This window comes from Lucilia sericata, unplaced genomic scaffold, assembly GCF_015586225.1.
Source record: "Lucilia sericata isolate MDLA Ls3-8-SP2 unplaced genomic scaffold, ASM1558622v1 Contig000088F_arrow, whole genome shotgun sequence".
Taxonomy (NCBI): Eukaryota; Metazoa; Arthropoda; class Insecta; order Diptera; family Calliphoridae; genus Lucilia; species Lucilia sericata.
Window position 1 is genome coordinate 77,197 of NW_023994121.1, and position 22,981 is coordinate 100,177.

At 28.7% G+C, this 22,981-nt stretch overlaps 1 protein-coding gene across 1 annotated transcript in view; it reads left to right on the forward strand.

The window, feature by feature from the left end:
- The window catches only part of LOC119599793, a 151,155-nt gene that overhangs the window by 54,261 nt on the left and 73,913 nt on the right, over window positions 1–22,981 (forward strand). The window contains exon 2 of the mRNA XM_037949665.1: window positions 18,468–18,673. Within this exon, the coding sequence (XP_037805593.1) occupies window positions 18,468–18,673 (206 nt within the window). The remainder of the gene's footprint in view (window positions 1–18,467; window positions 18,674–22,981) is intronic.

Sequence of the window (22,981 nt, forward strand, 5' to 3'; positions counted from 1 at the left end):
ACAATTCTAAATAAAATTTACACAGTACTCCCCAAATAAATGGGGGGGTCCGTAATCTAGTTTTTGTTTATCAAAACAAAATGACTAAAAACCAAGATTATTTTTGTTATAATAATATATAGCTTTATACCCCACTAAACATTTTTTCTAGGTCCAAATCCATTGATTATCTAATATATCATGTATCCAATTCGAAATTACTTATTATTTTCGAAATTAAATCAAAGAAACGATAGCATGAAATCTTAAGTCAAATATTGATAAATTCTTATAGGTATATGAGATAATAAATCGGTTAAAAAATGTCTAAATTTAGTCGTTCCACTACTAAAATATCTAAAAATGTTATTCTAATATATAGGAGTAATAAAAATATTAAATTTTATAAAATACTAGCTATACCCAGTATAAATAAAAACCGCACTTTATGATTTTTGAAGATTCTAGTTCTGTTAGTTTCCCCGTTATACGAATTTTTATTTTAATCCATATGGGAGGTACCATAGCCTCCACAATAGGGGTATGGTACCTCCCATGTTCACATGAATGTGAAAATTCTTTGTGCAAAATTTTAGGATTCTAGATTCAAATATTCACATGTCAGGGTTGCACAGTGGGGCAGAATGGAAATTTTTTGGAAATAAATCTGGCATTTCTAAACGGCTGATCCGATCGGGATAAAATTTGGCGTGAGCGTAGCCAAGGAGTATTCGAGTTTAAGTTTAGAAGATGAACCCTGCAGATGCCCCAGGGACGGCGCTGTAGGGTACCTACGACATGTAAAATTTTTAAACTCGTGCCATTTTTTTGTTTTTCACCCAAATACAAAGATTTTTATATTTTTTGAAAGCGCTCGACGAGATCTTGAAAAAACATACTACTTATCTCTTATAATATCCGAGTTATAGGCATTTAAAAATTTAGTGATACAAAATTTACCATACCTTGGTCCGCCTTTTTTTGAATACCGGGCGTAATTTTGGACCTTGTTAGTTAGACAACAAAATTTCCAATAATATACAAAAAATTTCAGATCAATATCATTTACAGATCCAAAAATATACGTTTTTTAATTTAAAAATTCAAAAAATTTTAGATTTTTGCCGTTTTTTTGCCAAAAATGTTTCTTAACTCTTTTATTAATAAAATAAAATTTTCTTTAAGAACATATAACAATTTTATAGTTTTTTAAAAGGTATCTTTACGCAGAACGCTTTGGCGAAAAAACTTGTCCTATTTTTTGAAAATTTTGCCACTGTGTCCTTCCGAATATGGCCTATTTTTTATCAAAACTTCAACTTTGGGCGACATGTTCTAAAATCCCAAAGCTAGGGTCAGAAAACTGAAAGCAGTTTTGGAAACCTCAATATATTTTCTATTTACTCCAAAAGTATTTTCCCAGCCCTGAAAGAAATGTGGACCCTATGGGCAAAAAAGTAAAAAATCCCATTTTTGGGATTTTCATTCCTATTTTTGGGAATTGCGGGATGCCCTTTGACCTTTTCAATTTTTTTTTTTTGCATTTTCTTATTTGAAATGACAAATTTAACAAGCGTTGAAAATTTCATTGAGTTTATTCATAAATAAAGATTTTGTCATATATTACATATTTGTTAAATTTCTAAAACTATGATTTATATCAAAATTTTAATAGGGTCGCAGATAGCTACAACAATTTAGTCCATATTTATCCCTTAATATCATTTTTTAGTTAGATATGGAAATTCTCGACCCTTTACAAAAAATTTCAAGCCAATATCTCAATTACAGTCAAAAATATGTTCATTTAAACCTGTGTCCTTTAATTTCATCTTTTTCATATTTTAGTATTAAGTATGACAGAACATACATTTGGTGTTGAATAAAATATTTGGACAATTTTTAAAAATTATTTAGTTAATTGTTTTATTAAAGACTATAACATTTTATATACAATAAAAAAATTATAATTTTATTATGAGCCACGCACAACAACACCTAAATCACCCCACACAAACCACCTTTCCCGCCCACCGAAATATAAAACACAATTTAATACAATATCATCAGTTAGTATAATAGCTTTTTTTATTTGAAATGTTTATCTTAAACATAATACAATTAATTCTTACAACCTACTTATATAGTTAATTCCTAACACTCCTTATTTTCCATAAAATAATCTGTCATATCGGTATACATATCCAGAAGGTAATATAAGTCCTTTAAATCTTCCTTGTTTTGAGATGATAGAGTTTCATAACAAATCCATCTTTTTCGCATAGTTGAAAGAACAGGATCAGAAGATAGAAGTTAACTATTAAAAATATCTTCATTCTGTGATTGCTGGAGCATTTTCTTGAGCTGAATAGTTGAACATGCTTAAAATCTCGATTCCTCGCTTCCTGGGCTTCTTCTGATAACTCTCCAAGTGGAAGAATATTCGATTCAATTATTATTTGACCATGACACAATACTTTGTGTACTGTTGGTGTTAGTTCCCTCCATGGATACAGAGATACAAGTAATTTAGAAATTTCAGATGTATATTACATAAATCGATTTACTATGTTTACAATTCAGTGCCATTAAAATAGTGTTAACTCTTCGAAGCAACTCCTTGTCGATTCCAGTTATTTTTGAAGTAATTTCAAAATCACGAAAAAACCTTCTCGCCGTATTACCGTCATTTGTACTACCGCAACTTGGAAGTGGTTTGTCGATGTTTAATCCCATCTGAACTTTAAATTCTTCTTGGATTCTGCTTTTTTCCGCAGCTCTCAGTTCTTTCAATTCTTCATTATTTTTTGTTGATTTAGTAAGATTCTCTGGCACACTTCTATATTTGAGGTCGTATGCTATGTGTAAAAAGTAATCCAAAAATCGTATTCTGGCATGAAGTGGTGAAATTCCGAAAGACAGGACTTCTTCATTAATACTTCTGCTTTTGTTTATATTTGAGAATTGCGACTTTTTCTCATTACATATTGAGCATCTCCAGAAGGAAGAAGTTTCTGTTATGGCATTGCTGACCTTTCCATCAATCATTGTTAAGCTTAGCTGATATGATATGTTAATAGAGAATTCCTTTATTTTTATGCAAATGGGCTCCAGTGCATTTATTTCATCTTTTAAATATTCCACTAAATATTTTGTTGTTTTCTTTGACTCCTTTATATATTCAAATCCAATGGGTCTACAAAAATTTTTTGAACCCGGAGTTGTATTGATCCATATATCTTCAAATGAATTTCCGATGCTTGACGATGATGGATTAAGGGAATATGAACGAATTCGTAATGGCACTAATGATGACATAAATACACTTTTGTAGTCTGCTAATGTCCGACTTCCACAAGCTTGTTTCTATTCTGGAAGTGCTGATAAACCGTCACATCCCCACTTACACATTAAAACAACATCACAGTTATGAATTTTCCTTAGTTGGTCTTCTGAAAAGTCTGACACAATTCTTGATGCTGTGTTTTCGAGCAAAGATGATATATCAATACAAGCTTCCACATCATTAACAGCAATAGGTGATGGTGATGTTTTTTTTCCTAGATCGCCTTCTATGATGGTAATATATTGTGTCCTTTTTCATGCAGAGCTTTCCTTAATATTTGGTACTTATTTCGACTGAGACTCAGTTCCAACATAAGCGCTATTGCTTCCTCTTCAGTAAAATTTGATTATGATGTTGGAGTTGGTATACTTTCCACAATTCGCTTAAGTCGTTTTGGTGATGCATTAGGAAGAATAGTTGCAATTTGTACGGCATCCATAGGTTGGTTTTCCTTTTTCAGCATTTCGTTAAATGTATCAGCAATTTCCTCATTTGAGATTGAAAAAAGTTTTTGTGTGACCCTCTTTTTTTTTGACCTTGAACATAAGTCTTCGTATGACTTGCAAGGCGCTCCTGTTGATGTGTTGAAAGTTGAGATTTCCGTAGTAGTTTCCATCCAACTACAAAATTTTAATAGAAATTTCTTTTGATTTCCATCCACAGACTTACTTTTTACATCAAAAAGTTTTAAAAAGTTTTCAATTTTTGATATGCCTGTTTTGTCTACTTTTCTACTATATGTAGTTTTTATATAATTTGAAATGTCTTCAATTCTTTCTGGCCCTTTTGAAGATACACTCCATAAAACGGAACACAACTCTTCGTGCTTTAATGTAATCTTCATTGTAGATTTATTAAATATGGTACTTAAAATCTGAGAAGTTTACTTATATACCAATTCTTGTCATTTCCGATACAGGTATTCCAAAGTAAAAATTACGAATTGTCTACCTATTAACATTTAGGACTATATTACTATAACCTGTAATTCAGTCATTGATATTTCTTATAAGTGAATGAATCGAAATTATCATTACCTGTATATTTTTACCTACATGATCTTAAACCAAACAGAACGAAATGATCTGTCGAAAAAATTTAGGTAAAAAATAGTTATTAATTTTTGAAAATTTAAGCATAATAGGACCTTTCAATTATAAGGATAAGCAAACAAATAGAAAATAGGTAAATATAAGATTTAAATATGTTCTGTCATACTTAATACTAAAATATGAAAAAGATGAAATTAAAGGACACAGGTTTAAATGAACATATTTTTGAATGTAATTGAGATATTGGCTTGACATTTTTTGTAAAGGGTCGAGAATTTCCATATCTAACTAAAAAATGATATTAAGGGATAAATATGGACTAAATTGTTGTAGCTATCTGCGACCCTATTAAAATTTTGATATAAATCATAGTTTTAGAAATTAAACAAATATGTAATATATGACAAAATCTTTATTTATGAACAAAACTCAATGAAATTTTCAACGCTTGTTAAATTTGTCATTTCAAATAAGAAAATGCAAAAAAAAAATTGAAAAGGTCAAAGGGCATCCCGCAATTCCCAAAAATAGGAATGAAAATCCCAAAAATGGGATTTTTTACTTTTTTGCCCATAGGGTCCACATTTCTTTCAGGGCTGGGAAAATACTTTTGGAGTAAATAGATAACATATTGAGGTTTCCAAAACAACTTTCAGTTTAGAACATGTCGCCCAAAGTTGAAGTTTTGATAAAAAAAATAGGTCATATTCGGAAGGACGCAGTGGCAAAATTTTCAAAAAATAGGACAAGTTTTTTACGCCAAAGCGTTCTGCGTAAAGATACCTTTTAAAAAACTATAAAATTGTTATATGTTCTTAAAGAAAATTTTATTTTAATAATAAAAGAGTTAACACACATTGGCAAAAAAACGGCAAAAATCTGAAATTTTTTGAATTTTTAAATTAAAAAACGTATATTTTTGGATCTGTAAATGATATTGATCTGAAATTTTTTTATATTATTGAAAATTTTGTTGTCTAACTAACAAGAAAAAATTGAGTCCATTTGGTCCAAAATTACGGCCGGTATTCAAAAAAAGGCGGACCAAGGTATGGTAAATTTTGTATCACTAAATTTTTAAATGCCTATAACTCGGATATTATAAGAGATAAGTAGTATGTCCAAGCATGTTTTTTCAAGATCTCGTCGAGCGCTTTCACAAAATATAAAAATCTTTGTATTTGGGTGAAAAACAAAAAAATGGCACGAGTTTAAAAATTTTACATGTCGTAGGTACCCTACTTTGAGCCGCCACAGCGCCGTCCCTGGGGCATCTGCAGGGTTCATCTTCAAAACTTAAACTCGAATACTCCTTGGCTACGCTCACGCCAAATTTTATCCCGATCGGATCAGCCGTTTAGAAATGCCAGATTTATTTCCAAAAAATTTCCATTCTGCCCCACTGTGGGTTGTTAGCGAAAAATTTAAGGATTTTAGCTCTAATAGTTTCTCAGATATACAAATTTTTGTATTTAATTCATATGAGAGGTTCCAAGAACTCCAAATGAATGTCCGCACATTTTACTTCCAAATGTTTACTTTTATGTTAATTTTAAGATTCTACCTCTAATAGTTTCTAGATAAACGAATTTTTGTATTTAATTCATATGGGAAGTGCTACTTCCCATATTGCTAGTCCGCCAATTTATTACCCAATGTTAAAATGAATGTCAAAGTTCTTCGTGCAAAATTTGAGGATTCTAGAACTAATAGTTTCCCAGATAAACGAATTTTTTATTTAATTCATTGCTAGTACGCCAATTTTTTCTCCAAAATGTTCCATAGATGTTAAAGTGCTTCGTGCAAATTAAAAAGATTCCAGCTCACAATAGTTCCCCAAATAAACGAGTTTTTGTATTGTCTATTGATATTCCGCTAATTTTTTGTCCTACTACATAAATACATACATACTACTTACATACTATACATACATACTACATACATACATACATCATACATACATACATACATACAGACATACATACATACAAACATACATACATACAACATACATACATACAACATACATACTACTACATACATACATACATACATACATACTACATACATACATACATACATACATACATACATACATACATACATACATACATACATACATACATACATACATACATACATACATACATACATACATACATACATACATACATACATACATACATACATACATACATACATACATACATACATACATACATACATACATACATACATACATACATACATACATACATACATACATAAAAATAGGCTACATAAATAAGTTTTTTCCGATCGGTCAATAACACCGTCCAACAGCATTTTTCACACACGAACAAAACCATATACATACGAAAGCACATAATTTATGTGGTATAACTGCGTACTCTGTTTTTCATTTTCTGATCGTTCGTCCTTTTTAAAGGACTTTAAAGTTTGAGGTACATAGAATTTTAAAAAAATTTTATAAAATATTTGTAGTCACCCTATTAAAACAATATGGGTATCAAACGAAAGAGGACAATTCTAATATTTATATCTTGCATTTCGTTTTATTTTTTAAGAATAAAAAATATCCTTATTAAAGTTTCCATTATTATCCTTGAAATTTTATAATATTTTTTCCAAAAAATATATTTATAAAAAATATATTAGAATGGAGTATATCTCTTTCAAATTTGGTGTTCATATCTCTATTTGTTTAACTTTTATTAATTTTTTTTTTAAATTATCCCAGATAATAAATTAAAAAATTTTTCACATCAGAAAACTTCAAAGTGTTTTTTAGCTGAAATAATATGAATAAAAATATGAAATTTGACAATGTGAAACGGAGTGTCATTTTCTCTACGATATAATTAATAAATAATAATAATGTGGAAAACCTTGTAGGATATGAAAGTATAAAAACCACTAAGGATATTATTTTAGTTTTTATCATGTCATGTTAAAAATACTTTATGTGGAAGAATGTTGATATTTACCACTTTCAATTGATAACCATTAAATTGTTCTAAAGTTTATAGTTTTTAATAAAAAATAAAAAAATTAGGTAAATCAAGAACCTCACCCCTCCTCACCATGAATAAAAAAGGCTGGAATAACTTTATTGCTAATTCTTGGGCAATCATTAGTCCGAAGATTATAGATTAGGTCGAATTATTTCGCATAATCGGTGGGAAAATAAATTTTTTGAGACATTTATTTTTTAAACTTAGGAGATGGACGTTTTGTCAAGCCTAAAAGAGTTATATTGTCAATGGAATAACTTCCACTTTTAAAAGTGTCATTATGTCCATAGTCTTTGTGACACTATCAAAACATAAATGTATTGCAAGGAAAGAATTGCTCTTAACTTTACTGTTTGTTGTTTTTTGGATTCATTTAAAAAAGTCTCCAGAATTGGCGGCCTTCGGCCGGGCGCAGGGTTTTAAACTTCGGTGTATTTGGCTATATCTATCAAGCCTTTTCATAATAAATGGACTATATGTAATACCTGTACTTTAAGCCACTTTTTTCATGGATATTGAGACTCTTATCAAAGTGTAGTAACCTCCATGGACACTATCAAACTGTTTGGTTTGCCATAACGTCCATGGACATTATGACAAGCCACCATAAAATAAAGTTGTTTTTAACTTTTAAGTGATATTCTATGGTAAATATACAAATTATTTCCAACAAACATATTTTTTAATTTAAGTAAATGTGTATAACTTAACTTTAACATTTTTTTTACAAGAAACTGATAGAGATAAAAGCACGAAATTTTTCAGTCAGAAACTCCATAATATTCAATTTAACATATATTTTTTTCAAAAAAATTGACTATAAAAAATAAGGATATTATTAGGATTCAAATTTTAAAGGATATTTTAAAATTATTTCATTCGTAACAATGAAATAATTTTCGTAAGAATACTGTTATTCTCCTCTTTTATTCGATACCCATATTGACCTACTAGACCAAACCAAATTTTAGCTAAATATAATTGTACTTACTCTTCCTTTCAAACTTTAAAGTTCTTTTAAAGGAAGAAACGATCAGAAAATAAAAAACCAAAAATGTAGTACAACTATATTAAGTATTTAAATATAAATTTTTTAGTGAAAGATTTAGATTTTAAATTAAATATTTTTATAATTTATTTATTTAACTTGTTCTCTAATTTTTATAATCATTATTTTAAATATTTAAGAAATTTATTTAAAAAAATATATATTTTTTAAATTTATATACAAAATCTGTTGTTCAAAATAATAGGAGTATTCGTTTTAAGTTCAAATATTTTTAAAATAAAAACAAAAAAGAAAGGACTTTCATCTAAAATATTATTAATTAGTGTGTAGCAATACAACATCAGCTATTTTTGTCAAGTTTTTATTTAGAATTTGGGTATCTGAGTCTCCAGAACTTAATGTCTTTCCGACAACGGCTTTGAGGAGCTTGATGACGCATATCGTGGACGATTATCCACAAATATGCTGTAATTTATTGGGAAACCCTTAAAAGACGTTATACGCAAGGTTTTTTAACGATTTGTTTTACAATCAGTAAGTCGACAACCATATCATTGCCTACTTTCTATGGAACGTGCTTCCACCATTTTGGAATCAATCATGTTTTCATAAGACTACATCGCCATTTTATCAACTTTGTTTGTTGGGAATATGAGAACATATCTTGGGGTAATATGTTTACCTACAACCTTTGGTCTACGATTCCATTCTACAATTTATTAGGCCATACCCTTTTTGTCAAGACCCGTCTTGAATCATTCCTGTTATACTACTTCTTTGAAAGTTGGTTATAGCTTAATATTTTTCGATTAATGGACTTCCAATATATTTTCTGAATTCATTTAGATTTAATGTGGTACTTGGCAATCTTTATGGATTTGACTATATGCTTTATGGTCTGAAATTAAATGTTTTCAAAAAAATTTTGTTTGAAAATTGATCTGAACTAATTAAATATTGATCACGATGTTTTATAACTACAATTTGGCTTAGTTTCAATATTTTAGGACGCCCTAATGAGATTTATTTTAAAAGCTTGCCGTTAGCGCTTATCATTTTTGCATAAAATGTTTAGTTTTTATGAGAGATTTTAAAAAATTTTACTTCTTAAAGTATTCAAATAATCTTTTAATGAAATTAGCTTGAGATATTTTATTTTTCTTTTCGCGATATTTTCATAATTTCAAAGATATTGAAATCCCCTTTCGTAAATTCTGACACTTTTTTCATGATTTTAAATGAAATAATCGTGAACTGTGTTTAAAATTGCTTAAATTTATTCATATACAAGAATTTTATACTATATTTTTAATATTTACTACGAATGATGAAAATTAGTCTAACTTAGGTTAGAGAATATACCGTACTCCTATTTTTTTGAACAGTCGTAATCTGATATGGATTCCGAAAAAAGTAAATAACAAAAGAACTAATGAAGCTATATAAAAAATTTCGTTTTTTATTTGAAACACCTAACAAACAAATATCGTGAAAAAATATTGGATTTCCGTAAATGTTTCTTTTTAAAAATAACCTGCACAATTATTTTGAAGTCTCACTCCTATTTTTTTGAACACAGCTGTATATGGTCTTGCTCATGCGTGCAACAATTTTTCCCAATTTGTTGTATGGTGTAATTGTTCATATCTGTCCATTTCAGAAAATCACATATTTCATTGATAAAGATATCGGAATAAAATTCCGCATAAATAAAAAAATGTACATTTTACATATGTATATTTTGTGTATTCCTTAAGTTACTTTTTCCAATATATTTCATTAAAATATAAGTATATACGGATAAAATCCGACATAGTGTGTTTTTTTATATCGATAAATCATTATGCGAAATTTTGTTCGGATTGGCCAATAATTGGCCATATCTCCATAATAGGTATATATGATTTCTAAATGATAGCACCCTCATCACGAAGCACAATTTAAACTTTCGCAATTTATTAAATACGCATCTAAAAATATTTAGAAGGGTTTTCATAAAAAGTAGCTTACAGGTGGAGGGTATTTAAGATCCGGCATGGCCGAATATAGCACTCTGACTTGTTTCAACTCAATTCTTTAGTATAATAGATGACCATATATAAAATTTCGTTACATTACCTTCAAAGGATCTGTTTTTATTTGTTCAGTCTTCGCTGACTTCCAAAACGTTAGTTGCTTTGTATACCAACAAAGTATAGTTTTTAAAGTTGATGCTTGATGAAATTATTTGCTAAAACTACACAAACAGCTGACTTACTAAAAACAATATTTCTATATCTTCTATATTGTAGAACGTGAAAATAAACAAAGCATCGTTTCGATGTTTTGAAACTTTACATTTGTACAAGATTTAAATACCGCAATGAAATTGTGTTTAAACTTTGTATTGGTACGTTTTGGAAGTCAGCCGCTTACTGGAATAAACCTTTCAATTTTAAACAACGAAATCTACTTAAATTTGATACAATTAGTAAAATAAACACGGCTGAGCCGAAATTTTTTTGAGCCGGTAAAAGCTCGGCATAAAGACGTTAAGCAGCCGCCGCCGACAAATTTTACCCATTTAGCTGCCGCCGAAGAAAAGTAATCGGTTTGGTTCTCTGGTTCTGGATGAACAACGTGTGTTGCGTCAAAATATGTGGGTAACGGGTATTTTTCAAATACAAAAACAATTAAAATAATATATAAAAAGGGTACAATAATTATTTTTTATTTTAAATATATTTTAGGAAAAGAAATCATATTTGAGCAAAAGAAATCATAATTTCGGTTTTTAGTGGGTCTTGAATTTTGGTAAAATATTAAATATACTACTTATGAAAAAATTAAAAAAAAATAAATTAACAAAATGTATTTAAATGAAATACAAAGAGGAAAAAAAAATAAACACGTCTGGTACCAAATTGACACAAAATTTTTCAATAACATCCATTGTCAAGTATATACATACATACAACAACAACATGTAATGTAGACCAAGCAACTTTGTCAACATTGCAACAATTCGTTGTCGCAATCTAAACCTTATGCACATCTGTTGTCTAAATGTTAACAAATGTGATAAGCTCACTATTGACAACGCATTTTGAGCTTACCACGTTTGTTAACTTTTAGACAACGAAGTATAGATTGCGACAACGAATTGGTCTACATTACATGTTGTTGCATGTATGTATATACATACATGACAATGGATGTTATTGAAAAATTTGGTGTTAATTTGGTACCAGGCGTGTATATTTATTTTTCCCTCTGTGTATATGTAAAAGAGATGGAATAATTGAAACATCTAATATACATACATTTACAATGTAAAGTATTTTAAATCATATTTGCCAAATTAAACAGCTCTGGGTAGAGGAAGATCGTTGTGCGTCGTTGCCATTATCACTTAGGGGAATTAGGCCGTTCTTTTTGCTCTGCCTTCGAGAGTTTTACGTTTCAAACCGCATTAGTTACGGTTTTTTGAAGTGCATGTTGACCATATGCATTCGTGTTAACTTAACCTAAGTTTTAATTTTGATTATGGTTGGTGTTGACGTTATAATCTTTCGATTCGGCCAAGAAGTCTTAGCTGCAGATGCAGCCAGATGCAGCGATAATGAGTTTTAATACCTTTTGTATAGAGAGCAAAATATCGTGTTGTGGTTGGCGACATTGTGGTTGAGATCGATTCTATCAAGGTGTACTGAATACAAGGTGACATCACTAGCCCAGCTGATTATTGTTTATTTTTATTGGGTTTGTGCTGATGTTTGTAACGCACAATAATATTAGTTAAGATCGGTCCATTATTTCACCTAGCCCCTACACAACTGAACCTCCGAATAGGGCTTGTAAACCTTGTAATCAAACTACAGGTAGCAATTTTGAAGTTAATTCAATGAAATTTGGCACATGATCTTTTATGGTACCGGAGACGAAGCCTATTGAAAATGGTTAACATCGGTCCATTATTTCACCTAGCCCCCATACAACTGAACCCGCCGAATAAGGCTCTTAAGTTCATAATTATGTTTAATATACTCGTATCTCGTCAAAAAGCTGCAAATCCAAGTTCTATACTAGTCTTGATGACCCTCAAAAATTTTATAGTTATAGAGTCTCATTTGACCATAGCCTCTATACAAAGCCCCCTTCAAAATTTGACTTAAGTGTCCACAATTTTATTTAATAATAAATGGCTTAAGTATATCTGAGGCAAGGTACAATTCAATTTAAATGCTTTATTATAAAAACTAAATCACATTTTAATTTTGTAACAGGTGTAAGGTATTATATGGTCGGCCTCGCCCGACTATAATTTCTTACTTGTTTTTATGTTGTAGCGTTGCCATATGTTCATAATATTTTGCTAAAAATCTTGCGAAATTTCAAAAACAGGGTTGTTACAATGCGCATTTTTCGCCATGTATTACACTGTGTGACACTCAAAAACACTCATTACGCGATATAATGATTTTTATAGACCTAGATGAGTAGATCATTTTACCATTTTTAGAATCTTCAATATACCCTGAAAATTGGAAGATATTGGAAAAAAACGCCTTTTGTTGACTAGACAGACCAAAAAAATTATATCTCAAAATTTTCTATCTCAAAATTTTCTTAACCGATTTAATATTTTTCAACTGTTTTGAAAAGAGTTTCCTTTGTCATTTTTAAAAAGTATACACACTTTCATATATTTTACGGAAATGTGTAAAATATTTAGATCTAAATACAAATTTTTATATTTTTTTACAGTTCAAGATCATTTTTGACCCACACTTTATTTGAAAGCATAGTTTTTAAATATTTTTCTTATTATAGCTCATACTTTTATGAATAAAATAAGATATGGAACGTTGAAATCAGATAAAAGCTGACAAAAATAGATTTTTTTCTTAAAAGCAAAAATTTACCAAATCTCTCATTTCTAAAGTAAATTATTAATTTGAATAATAAAGCTTATATATGTGTTGCATATTATACGTTAATATTTTTCTTCAGCAAAGTGAGATTTGGTAAATTTTTGTTTTTACGAAAAAAATTCTATTTCTGTCAGTTTTTATCTGATTTCAACGTTCCATATCTTATTTTATTCATAAAACTATGAGCTAAAATAAAAAATAGAGAGAAACTGTTTTGACTTTTAATTACTATGTTTTTATTTTTTTTTTTTTTTGTTTCTGGTGCAATGAGGAACAAACATGGTAAACATGGATTTTTTTGATATACTTTGCTCAAGTTGAACTTATTTTATGGCATGATATGTTATTCCTTATATATGTGGCTTTATTATCGTTTTTTATAGCTGAATTCCATATGGACATTCCATACTGGAATTTGACATACACACACACACATACATACGTGTTGATATAATAAATGTATTTTTTGTGTTTTAATTTTAATAATCGTGATCAATTTGTAATTTTTATTTTTTCGCTTGATTTACATTTTAACAATGCACGAGAGACCTGTGGCGATAAGTCAAAAATTAAAACTGATCTTTATAATACAAATGATATATCATTTGAAAGTATACACTTTTCTGCATAAGATTTGTTGACAACAATTTTCCTAGAGGCTTTAATCTGTGCTAGAGCTGAGTTGAAATTTGATGAAAAAAAATATTTGAAATGGAGTAATAATTCCTGCTGAAAGACCTATACTTGATGTTAATAATATGTCGTTCTAGTTTAAAAAAATCTACTTTTTCTTTACGAATTATAATATTATATTTCGTTGAGAATTAATTTATAAATGTTTAAGACATAGCAATGGTAACAAGTGCAAAAATGCACAGTTAACTTGAAAGAAAAATTATAATTATTATTTTTTTAATTGTCAAAACTTTAAAGGTAAAAAAGTAACACAAATGTCCAAAAATGGGCATAACTATTATATATCCGTTAAAATAGGGCATGTCTAGAATTATAATCTTTTTTAACTTTTTGCGGATTTTTGCGCTTTTTGATTTTTTTCGAGATTGAAAATATTCATATACACATAGATTTTTTCAACCTGTTTTATTTAATAACCCTGCTAAAAAAGATTATGTATGGATATATATGGATTCATATATGAAGCATATATTTTCATATACAGTTAATCTCAAAAATAAGTATACAGAAATACTGACAATTGGTTTTATTTAAAAAAGTATATTATTTTTTCAAAAATCAAAAAAGTAACATATTTATTTATTAAAAACAATTATGATAATTATTATTCACTACTTTTTTCCGGGTTATTTTGGTTACTTGAGTTCTCATTTAAGGTGTAGTTAAATAGGTACAAAATTTACGTCACAAAAGTAAGTATACAGATAATTTCAATATGTATTTGGATTAATGATATTAACAAAATTCATGACAATTTTACCTGTTTGAATGTAATTATTTTATAATAAAATATTCTGTACACTATAACATGGAAAAAATTAACTTTTAGTTCCGAAAAATTTAAATTTTTGGTAATTGATCTGAATATTATTTATAGGAGCATTTTTGCCTATTAAGGAACATTAAACCCCCGGAGTTTTGGATCGGGTATTCAATAATATCCCTCGTTTGTTCATTATGATGCATTGAAGACGATATTTTAACTTTTAAATTAATTGTTTCTTTACAATAATTACAATCCATTGCGGAACATTGCCGTTTTTAACATAGTATAGCGTTCATATTCGATATTTAATGGCGATTTCCTAAAATTTATATCTTAAAATGCGATATTAATAATACTTGCACTACCAATAATCGTCAAATGGTGACCATGTCAATAACTTACACTACATATCGTTTCTGAAATTGATTATTGTCCAAAATAGTAAGATTTTTATATTAAATCAGGCTCAATTGGTGGTATGAATACGAATTGAACAATTTTGAACACGGATACATCTTAATTTGTTGCTAGAACAAATAAAATGTCCGATCCATAAAACATGCTTATTGTATCGAGTATATCAAGATATGATTGGTAGCACTATTGTATGCTTTGGAAATCGGAGTATTTGGAAAACCTGTTTAAATTAAAGAAAATATATAGAATTATCCAAATTTTAAAGTTTATGTTGTAAGTCTTAAGAAATCGGAGTTAAATTTCGGGTTTTTAAGAACGTACTGTGTTCAAAATGGCCAAATCCATACATATAACATTAATTTCGAAATAACAACTCTTTTCAAAAGTTAAAAATTCTATTTCCAATGCATCATTTGGAGGGTTCAATGACCACCAGATCCACAATCCGGGGTCTAAAGTGGAAAAAAAATCGTAGAAATGAGAAAAAACTGTTCTACTAATTAATTCCGGAGCCAATCGGCCCAAATTTCAAGAATTCGGAACTAAAAGTAGATTTTTTCCAAGTTATTGTGTAAAAAATATTTTATTAAAAAGTAATTATATTAATACAAGTAAAATTTTCATAAATTTTGTTAATATCATTAAACCAAATATATACTGAAATGATCTGTATACTTACTTTTGTGACGTAAATTTTGCACCTTTTTAACTTTAGCTTAAATGAGAACTCAAAGAACCAAAATATGAAGAAAAAAAGTAGTAATTATCATAATTGTTTTTAATAAATAAATGTGTTACTTTCTTGTTTTTTGAAAAAATAATATGTTTTTTTTAAATAAAACCAATCGTCAGTATTTCTGTATACTTATTTTTGTGATTAACTGTATGTTCATATCCGAAAATTGGCGGAATTGGGCATAATCTCCATATATTTTCATATATTTCCATATTTGTTCATATATTTTCATACTTATCCATATATGGAAAATTTTTTCATATATGATTCCATATATGTGTCCATATATGACATGACCATATATCGCATATATTTTTCGGATATCAACATATATGAATATATGGTCCATATATGATTCATATATGATCCATATTTTATCATATTTGATCCTTCAAAATTATTTAATACTGAATTTTTAAAAATGTTTTTTTTTTAGAGATGCCACCTTTTTTGTTCTTTATTTAGTATTAATTAACTTCTTTAAGTAAAATTTCGGCTACAATCATTGTTTAATAAGTTTTTTTAAATATATTATGATGTCTAAGCTCTAAAATAGATACAAAATTTAAATACACAGAAGCATTACCCAGAAAACATTCGATTAAAGTTTCAATCAGAATAGTTAGGTATCGGAAATCTATTAAATTTGTTTATATATCCAATTGGTATACATTCATAACATATGAATATAGTATAAAAATGTAATAGAATATGTCCAAAGTTTGTATGTTCATTACTGGGAACTAATAAATGCTTAAAAGTAGCTAACTTCAGTTATATTAATTAATTTAATTTCTTATCCCAATTCTAAGTAATTATCGCTATTATAGTTCATCTTTACATTAACGATCTGTACAATAATATATCGGTACATTTAAGGATGAAAATTTCGAATTACAATATCAATGAATGCATTATAGTACATAGTTACTAAAATTTTCCTTTAACTTTGAGGTAATGATTAGAAACGACTTAATCATAAAATTAAGGTTGCAAATGTTACTACATACATCATATATTGAGAAAAATTTCGATTAGTTGATGTCTAAATACCTATGATCACCAAATATTCAAAGAATTCTGTACCCTGTTTACTTGTTTCAAAATTGACCAAAAAATTTCTTTAAGTGTATTTTAATTTATTTAAACATATATTAAACATATATAACATTATTCTAATATTTGCTAACTTTTATAATTCCAATATTTAGGAAAAATTTTGAAAAATATTTTTGGTATTTTTATACCCTACACCACTTTAGTGGGGAGGGTATATTGGATTTGTGCTGATGTTTGTAACATATAAAAATATTCGTCCTAGACCCACCTTAAAGTATACCAATCGGCTTAGAATCGTTTTCTGAGTCGATTAAGCTATGTCCGTCCGTCCGTCCGTCCGTCCGTCTGGCTGGCTGGCTGGCTGGCTGGCTGTCCATGTAAACCTTGTGCGCAAGCTACAGGTCGCAATTTTAAAGATAATTGGATGAAATTTGGCACGCACGTTTTATTTGACCCAAGGACGAAGCCTATTGAAAATGGTTAAAATCGGTCCATTATTTCACCTAGCCCCCATAGAACAGAACCCCCCGAAAAGGGCTTCTGAGCTCATAATTATGTTAAATATACAGATATATCGATAAAATACGGCATAACTAAGTTTTATAGAAGTCTTGATAACCCTGCCAAATTTCATAAAGATCGGGCCCCATTTGACCCTAGCTCCCATACAAAGTCCCCTTCAGAAAATTGCTTGAATGTCCCAAATTAACTTATAAACACAAATATCCCGATGAAATTCAGCACAATAAAATATTATGTAAATATAAATATATTCACAAAATTTTATCGGGCTTGGTCCATATTTGCCCCTAGCCCCCATATAAAGCCTCTTTCAGAAAATTAGTTTTTCATCCATAAATTTCTTAAATGTATCGGAACCAGGGAATATTGAAGATAAATGCGATATTATGAAAAATAAATCACATTTAATATTCATAACTGGTGTAGGGTATCATATGGTCGGCCACGCCCGACTATACTTTCTTACTTGTTTATATTTTATAATTTTTTTACATAATTTTGTTCGGTGGGTTATAATATTTTTACGTATTCAAGAACTAGAGAATATTACTTTTTCAATGATACCAATCAGTTGTACCAAAAGCCAGTGGTTGATTTATCGCCCTTTTTAATATGTCTGTGCCCCTATGTGCAATGTTATAAAACTGTAATTGTGATTTAATTGAATTTTTTTATATAAAGCTTATTGGAATTTTCTGGAAGTTTTTTTGTTTTGCAGTGTCTACTTTTTGTATTTTTCGTTATAATTATATCAACTATGTATTTATTTATAATTGTAAACTAATTTTACTAAAAATCCCCATTGTCATCAAAAATATCAAATCGAAAGTATCTTATAATATTTTTTACCATGAATACATATTTATTGCGTAGGCTAAAATGAAAATTTTAAAGAATTTACTAATATTTAAACTATGGTATTTTATTTATTATCATTTAATATATCTTTTGTTTTTAGAACTATTACACGTTAATGGTGAGCTTAATTTGGAACCAATGACTATAAGTGTGGATTCATACGAAATAAAATCCCACAAATTAAGTATTTGTACTAAATACTATAAAACACAACTTTTTCTTTTTGAATGCGAAGATATTAACGAAATTCCAGATGCAGTAAAAAAGGAAATAGAAGGCGTTATATTCTATTTTGATTCCAAAGATGTAAGTATCATAGTAAGAAGTTTTTGTATGTTTTATAATTTCCGTAGGTTCTTTCATGAAATATGAATGTATGTATTTTAAGAAATTGAGAGCAGAGGAGGAATCTAAACCTCTCGACCAAATTTTCTGACAATCGGTCCATAATTGACCCTAAATACCATATAAGGTCCCCTTCAGATAATTACTTTAACGCTCATTACTGGCTTAAAAATATCTGAATACCATTAGAATTCGACACAAACAAGTTTTATAGGAACCTAAATTTAACTATAAAATATCTACCTCTCATATTAGGTTCCTTTCAAAAAATTACTTTACCACTCATTACTGGCTTAAAAATATATGTCTAGCAATGAAATTCGACACAAACATGTTTTATATGAACATAAATATGTGTACCAAAGTTTATGAGAATTGGTCCGCAATTGACCCTACCCCTATATAAGGCCCCTTAAGAAAAATAAATTAACTGAGTGGTAAATATCAGCATAAACATAAATATCAACATAAACAAGTTTATTTAGTTCAGTCCATAATTGACCCTTCCCTCCTCCATTTGATTTTGTACTATTGATAATATGTCGTCCCGTTCGCCTTAGAAGCGCCTACCTACCTAATTATTTCATTGATATTTTGCAATTATAATTTTTACTTTTTACAATTTTGCAATTTTTTTATATATATTTTTGCGTATTAGTCTAAGAATCCAATAGAAAAAGCAGCATCTGTAAAATAAAGCACTTTGTTTTATTATTTGGCATTTTTACTCATACAGTTAATCACAAAAATAAGTATACAGAAATACAGACGATTGGTTTTATTTAAAAAAATATATTATTTTTTCAAAAAACAAAAAAGTTACACATTTATTTATTAAAAACAATTATGATAATTATTAGTCACTACTTTTTTTCTTCATATTTTGGTTCTTTGAGTTCTCATTTAAGCTGAAGTTAAAAAGGTGCAAAATTTACGTTATAAAAGTAAGTATACAGATCATTTCAGTATATATTTGGTTTAATGATATTAACAAAATTTATGGAAATTTTACTTTTATTAATATAATTACTTTTTAATAAAATATTTTTTACACAATAACTTGGAAAATATCTACTTATAGTTTCGAAATCTTGAAATTTGGGCCGATTGGCTCCGGAATTAATTAGTAGAACAGTTTTTTCTCATTTCTACGATTTTTTTCCACTTTAGACCCCGGATTGTGGATCTGGTGGTCATTGAACCCTCCAAATGATGCATTGGAAATAGAATTTTTAACTTTTGAAAAGAGTTGTTATTTCGAAATTAATGTTATGTGCATGGATTTGGCTATTTTGAACACAATACGTTCTTAAAAAACCGAAACTTAACTCCGATTTCTTAAGACTTACAACATAAACTTTGAAATTTGGATAATTCTATATATTTCCTTTAATTTAAATAGGTTTTCCAAATACTTCGATTTCCAAAGCATACAATAATGCTACCAATCATATCTTGATGAACTCGATACAATAACCATGTTTTATGGATCGGACATTTTATTTGTTCTAGCAACAAATTAGGATGTATCCGTGTTCAAAATTTTTCAATTCGTATTCATACCACCAATTGAGCCTGATTTAATATAAAAAATGCTGCTATAAATAATATTCAGATCAATTACCAAAAATTTCAAATTTTCGGAATAAAAAGTGAATTTTTTCCATGTTATAGTGTACAGAATATTTTATTATAAAATTATTACATTCAAACATGTAAAATTTTCATGAATTTTGTTAATATTATTTTGTGACGTAAGTTTTGCACCTATTTAACTACACCTTAAATGAGAACTCAAGTAACCAAAATAACCCGGAAAAAAGTAGTGAATAATAATTATCATAATTATTTTTAATAAATAAATGTGTTACTTTTTGATTTTTGAAAAAATAATATCCTTTTTTAAATAAAACCAATTGTCAGTATTTCTGTATACTTATTTTTGAGATTAACTGTATATTAATTAAATTTTCTTTTTTAAACACAAATTTTATATTATTTAATTTTTATAAAATAACACTCTTAAACACTTAAAAACACTGCTTTTGTCAAATTAAACAAGAAGACTGAAATAAAGAAGAATAATAATAAGAAAAACACGAAATAAAATAATGGGATATCTTATACGAAAACACTTAAGAAACTATTCCGAGCATTAGTCTTTTACAATCGCATTTGTAAATCTTATTATCATAACTAAGTGTACAGCAAGTATTATTACAAATACTCTTGCTATACGAAGCGTTTTTTAAGCATTATTTTAAAAGTATTCATTATTTCCATTAAAATAACCCCATTATAAGTATGCTTATGAAACGTTGTGGAAAAGTTTATTCTAAAATATTGTTACATTTTGACTATGGCTTGGTTTGTTCGACTTTTGGCGAAAAATCTGAACAAGAGTAAGCTGTGAGAAAAGTAGGCCATTCATCCCTATCGCCAATAGAAGTTAAATTTTTGTTCCCTTGAAATTTTCATTCCCCTCGAAGGGAAAATTGCTATCGTGAACTTGTTGTGAACTATACATTGATTTTGTATGCAACAGCTGTTCAATTTTTACAAAATTCCATCAACAAATTTCACAACAAAATTCCATCAACAAATTTCACAAATTGATTGGCGATAGGGTTGATACAGTTTAGAGACGGATAAATCACCAAGATTTAATGTGAAGTATTTACCAAGGAATCTGTTACTCTTGGCGACTAGAGCAGTGTATTCTTAGAGAATCCTTTTCCCTATCTTTGTAAATGCCACAGTATTTAAACAAATTCCAACCCTTAAATGGAGAAATTTGTTGTTGTTGCTGTTTTAACGAGGTTGAAACAACAAGAAACTAAAGTTATTTATTGATACAAATAAATAACTTTGGAAGATAAATGCAGGATGCACTTACTTGATTATTCCGTAAGTATCAATAAAAGACGGTAGACGTTCGGGAAACGTTATAAATCTTTATTTATTGAATATTAGTGGCTGTCTCGTCTTCCGCTGCTTACGCTGCTGAAAATTATTCACAAACTGTAATGGCGCTTAGGTCAGTTGACAGGACGCACAGTGGGGCAGAATGGAAAATTTTTGGAAATAAATCTGGCATTTCTAAACGGCTGATCCGATCGGGATAAAATTTGGCGTGAGCGTAGCCAAGGAGTATTCGAGTTTAAGTTTTGAAGATGAACCCTGCAGATGCCCCAGGGACGGCTCAAAGTAGGGTACCTACGACATGTAAAATTTTTAAACTCGTGCCATTTTTTTGTTTTTCACCCAAATACAAAGATTTTTATATTTTGTGAAAGCGCTCGACGAGATCTTGAAAAAACATGCTTGGACATACTACTTATCTCTTATAATATCCGAGTTATAGGCATTTAAAAATTTAGTGATACAAAATTTACCATACCTTGGTCCGCCTTTTTTTGAATACCGGGCGTAATTTTGGACCAAATGGACTCAATTTTTTCTTGTTAGTTAGACAACAAAATTTCCAATAATATACAAAAAAATTCAGATCAATATTGTTTACAGATCCAAAAATATACGTTTTTTAATTTAAAAATTCAAAAAATTTTAGATTTTTGGCGTTTTTTTGCCAAAAATGTATCTTAACTCTTTTATTAATAAAATAAAATTTTTATTAAGAACATATAACAATTTTATAGTTTTCTAAAAGGTATCTTTACGCAGAACGCTTTGGCGTAAAAAACTTGTCCTATTTTTTGAAAATGTTGCCACTGCGTCCTTCCGAATATGACCTATTTTTTTATCAAAACTTCAACTTTGGGCGACATGTTCTAAAATCCCAAAGCTGGGATCAGAAAACTGAAAGCAGTTTTGGAAACCTCAATATGTTTTCTATTTACTCCAAAAGTATTTTCCCAGCCCTGAAAGAAATGTGGACCCTATGGGCAAAAAAGTAAAAAATCCCATTTTTGGGATTTTCATTCCTATTTTTGGGAATTCCGGGATGCCCTTTGACCTTTTCAATTTTTTTTTGCATATTCTTATTTGAAATGACAAATTTAACAAGCGTTGAAAATTTCATTGAGTTTTGTTCATAAATAAAGATTTTGTCATATATTACATATTTGTTTAATTTCTAAAACTATGATTTATATCAAAATTTTAATAGGATCGCAGATAGCTACAACAATTTAGTCCATATTTATCCCTTAATATCATTTTTTAGTTAGATATGGAAATTCTCGACCCTTTACAAAAAATTTCAAGCCAATATCTCAATTACATTCAAAAATATGTTCATTTAAACCT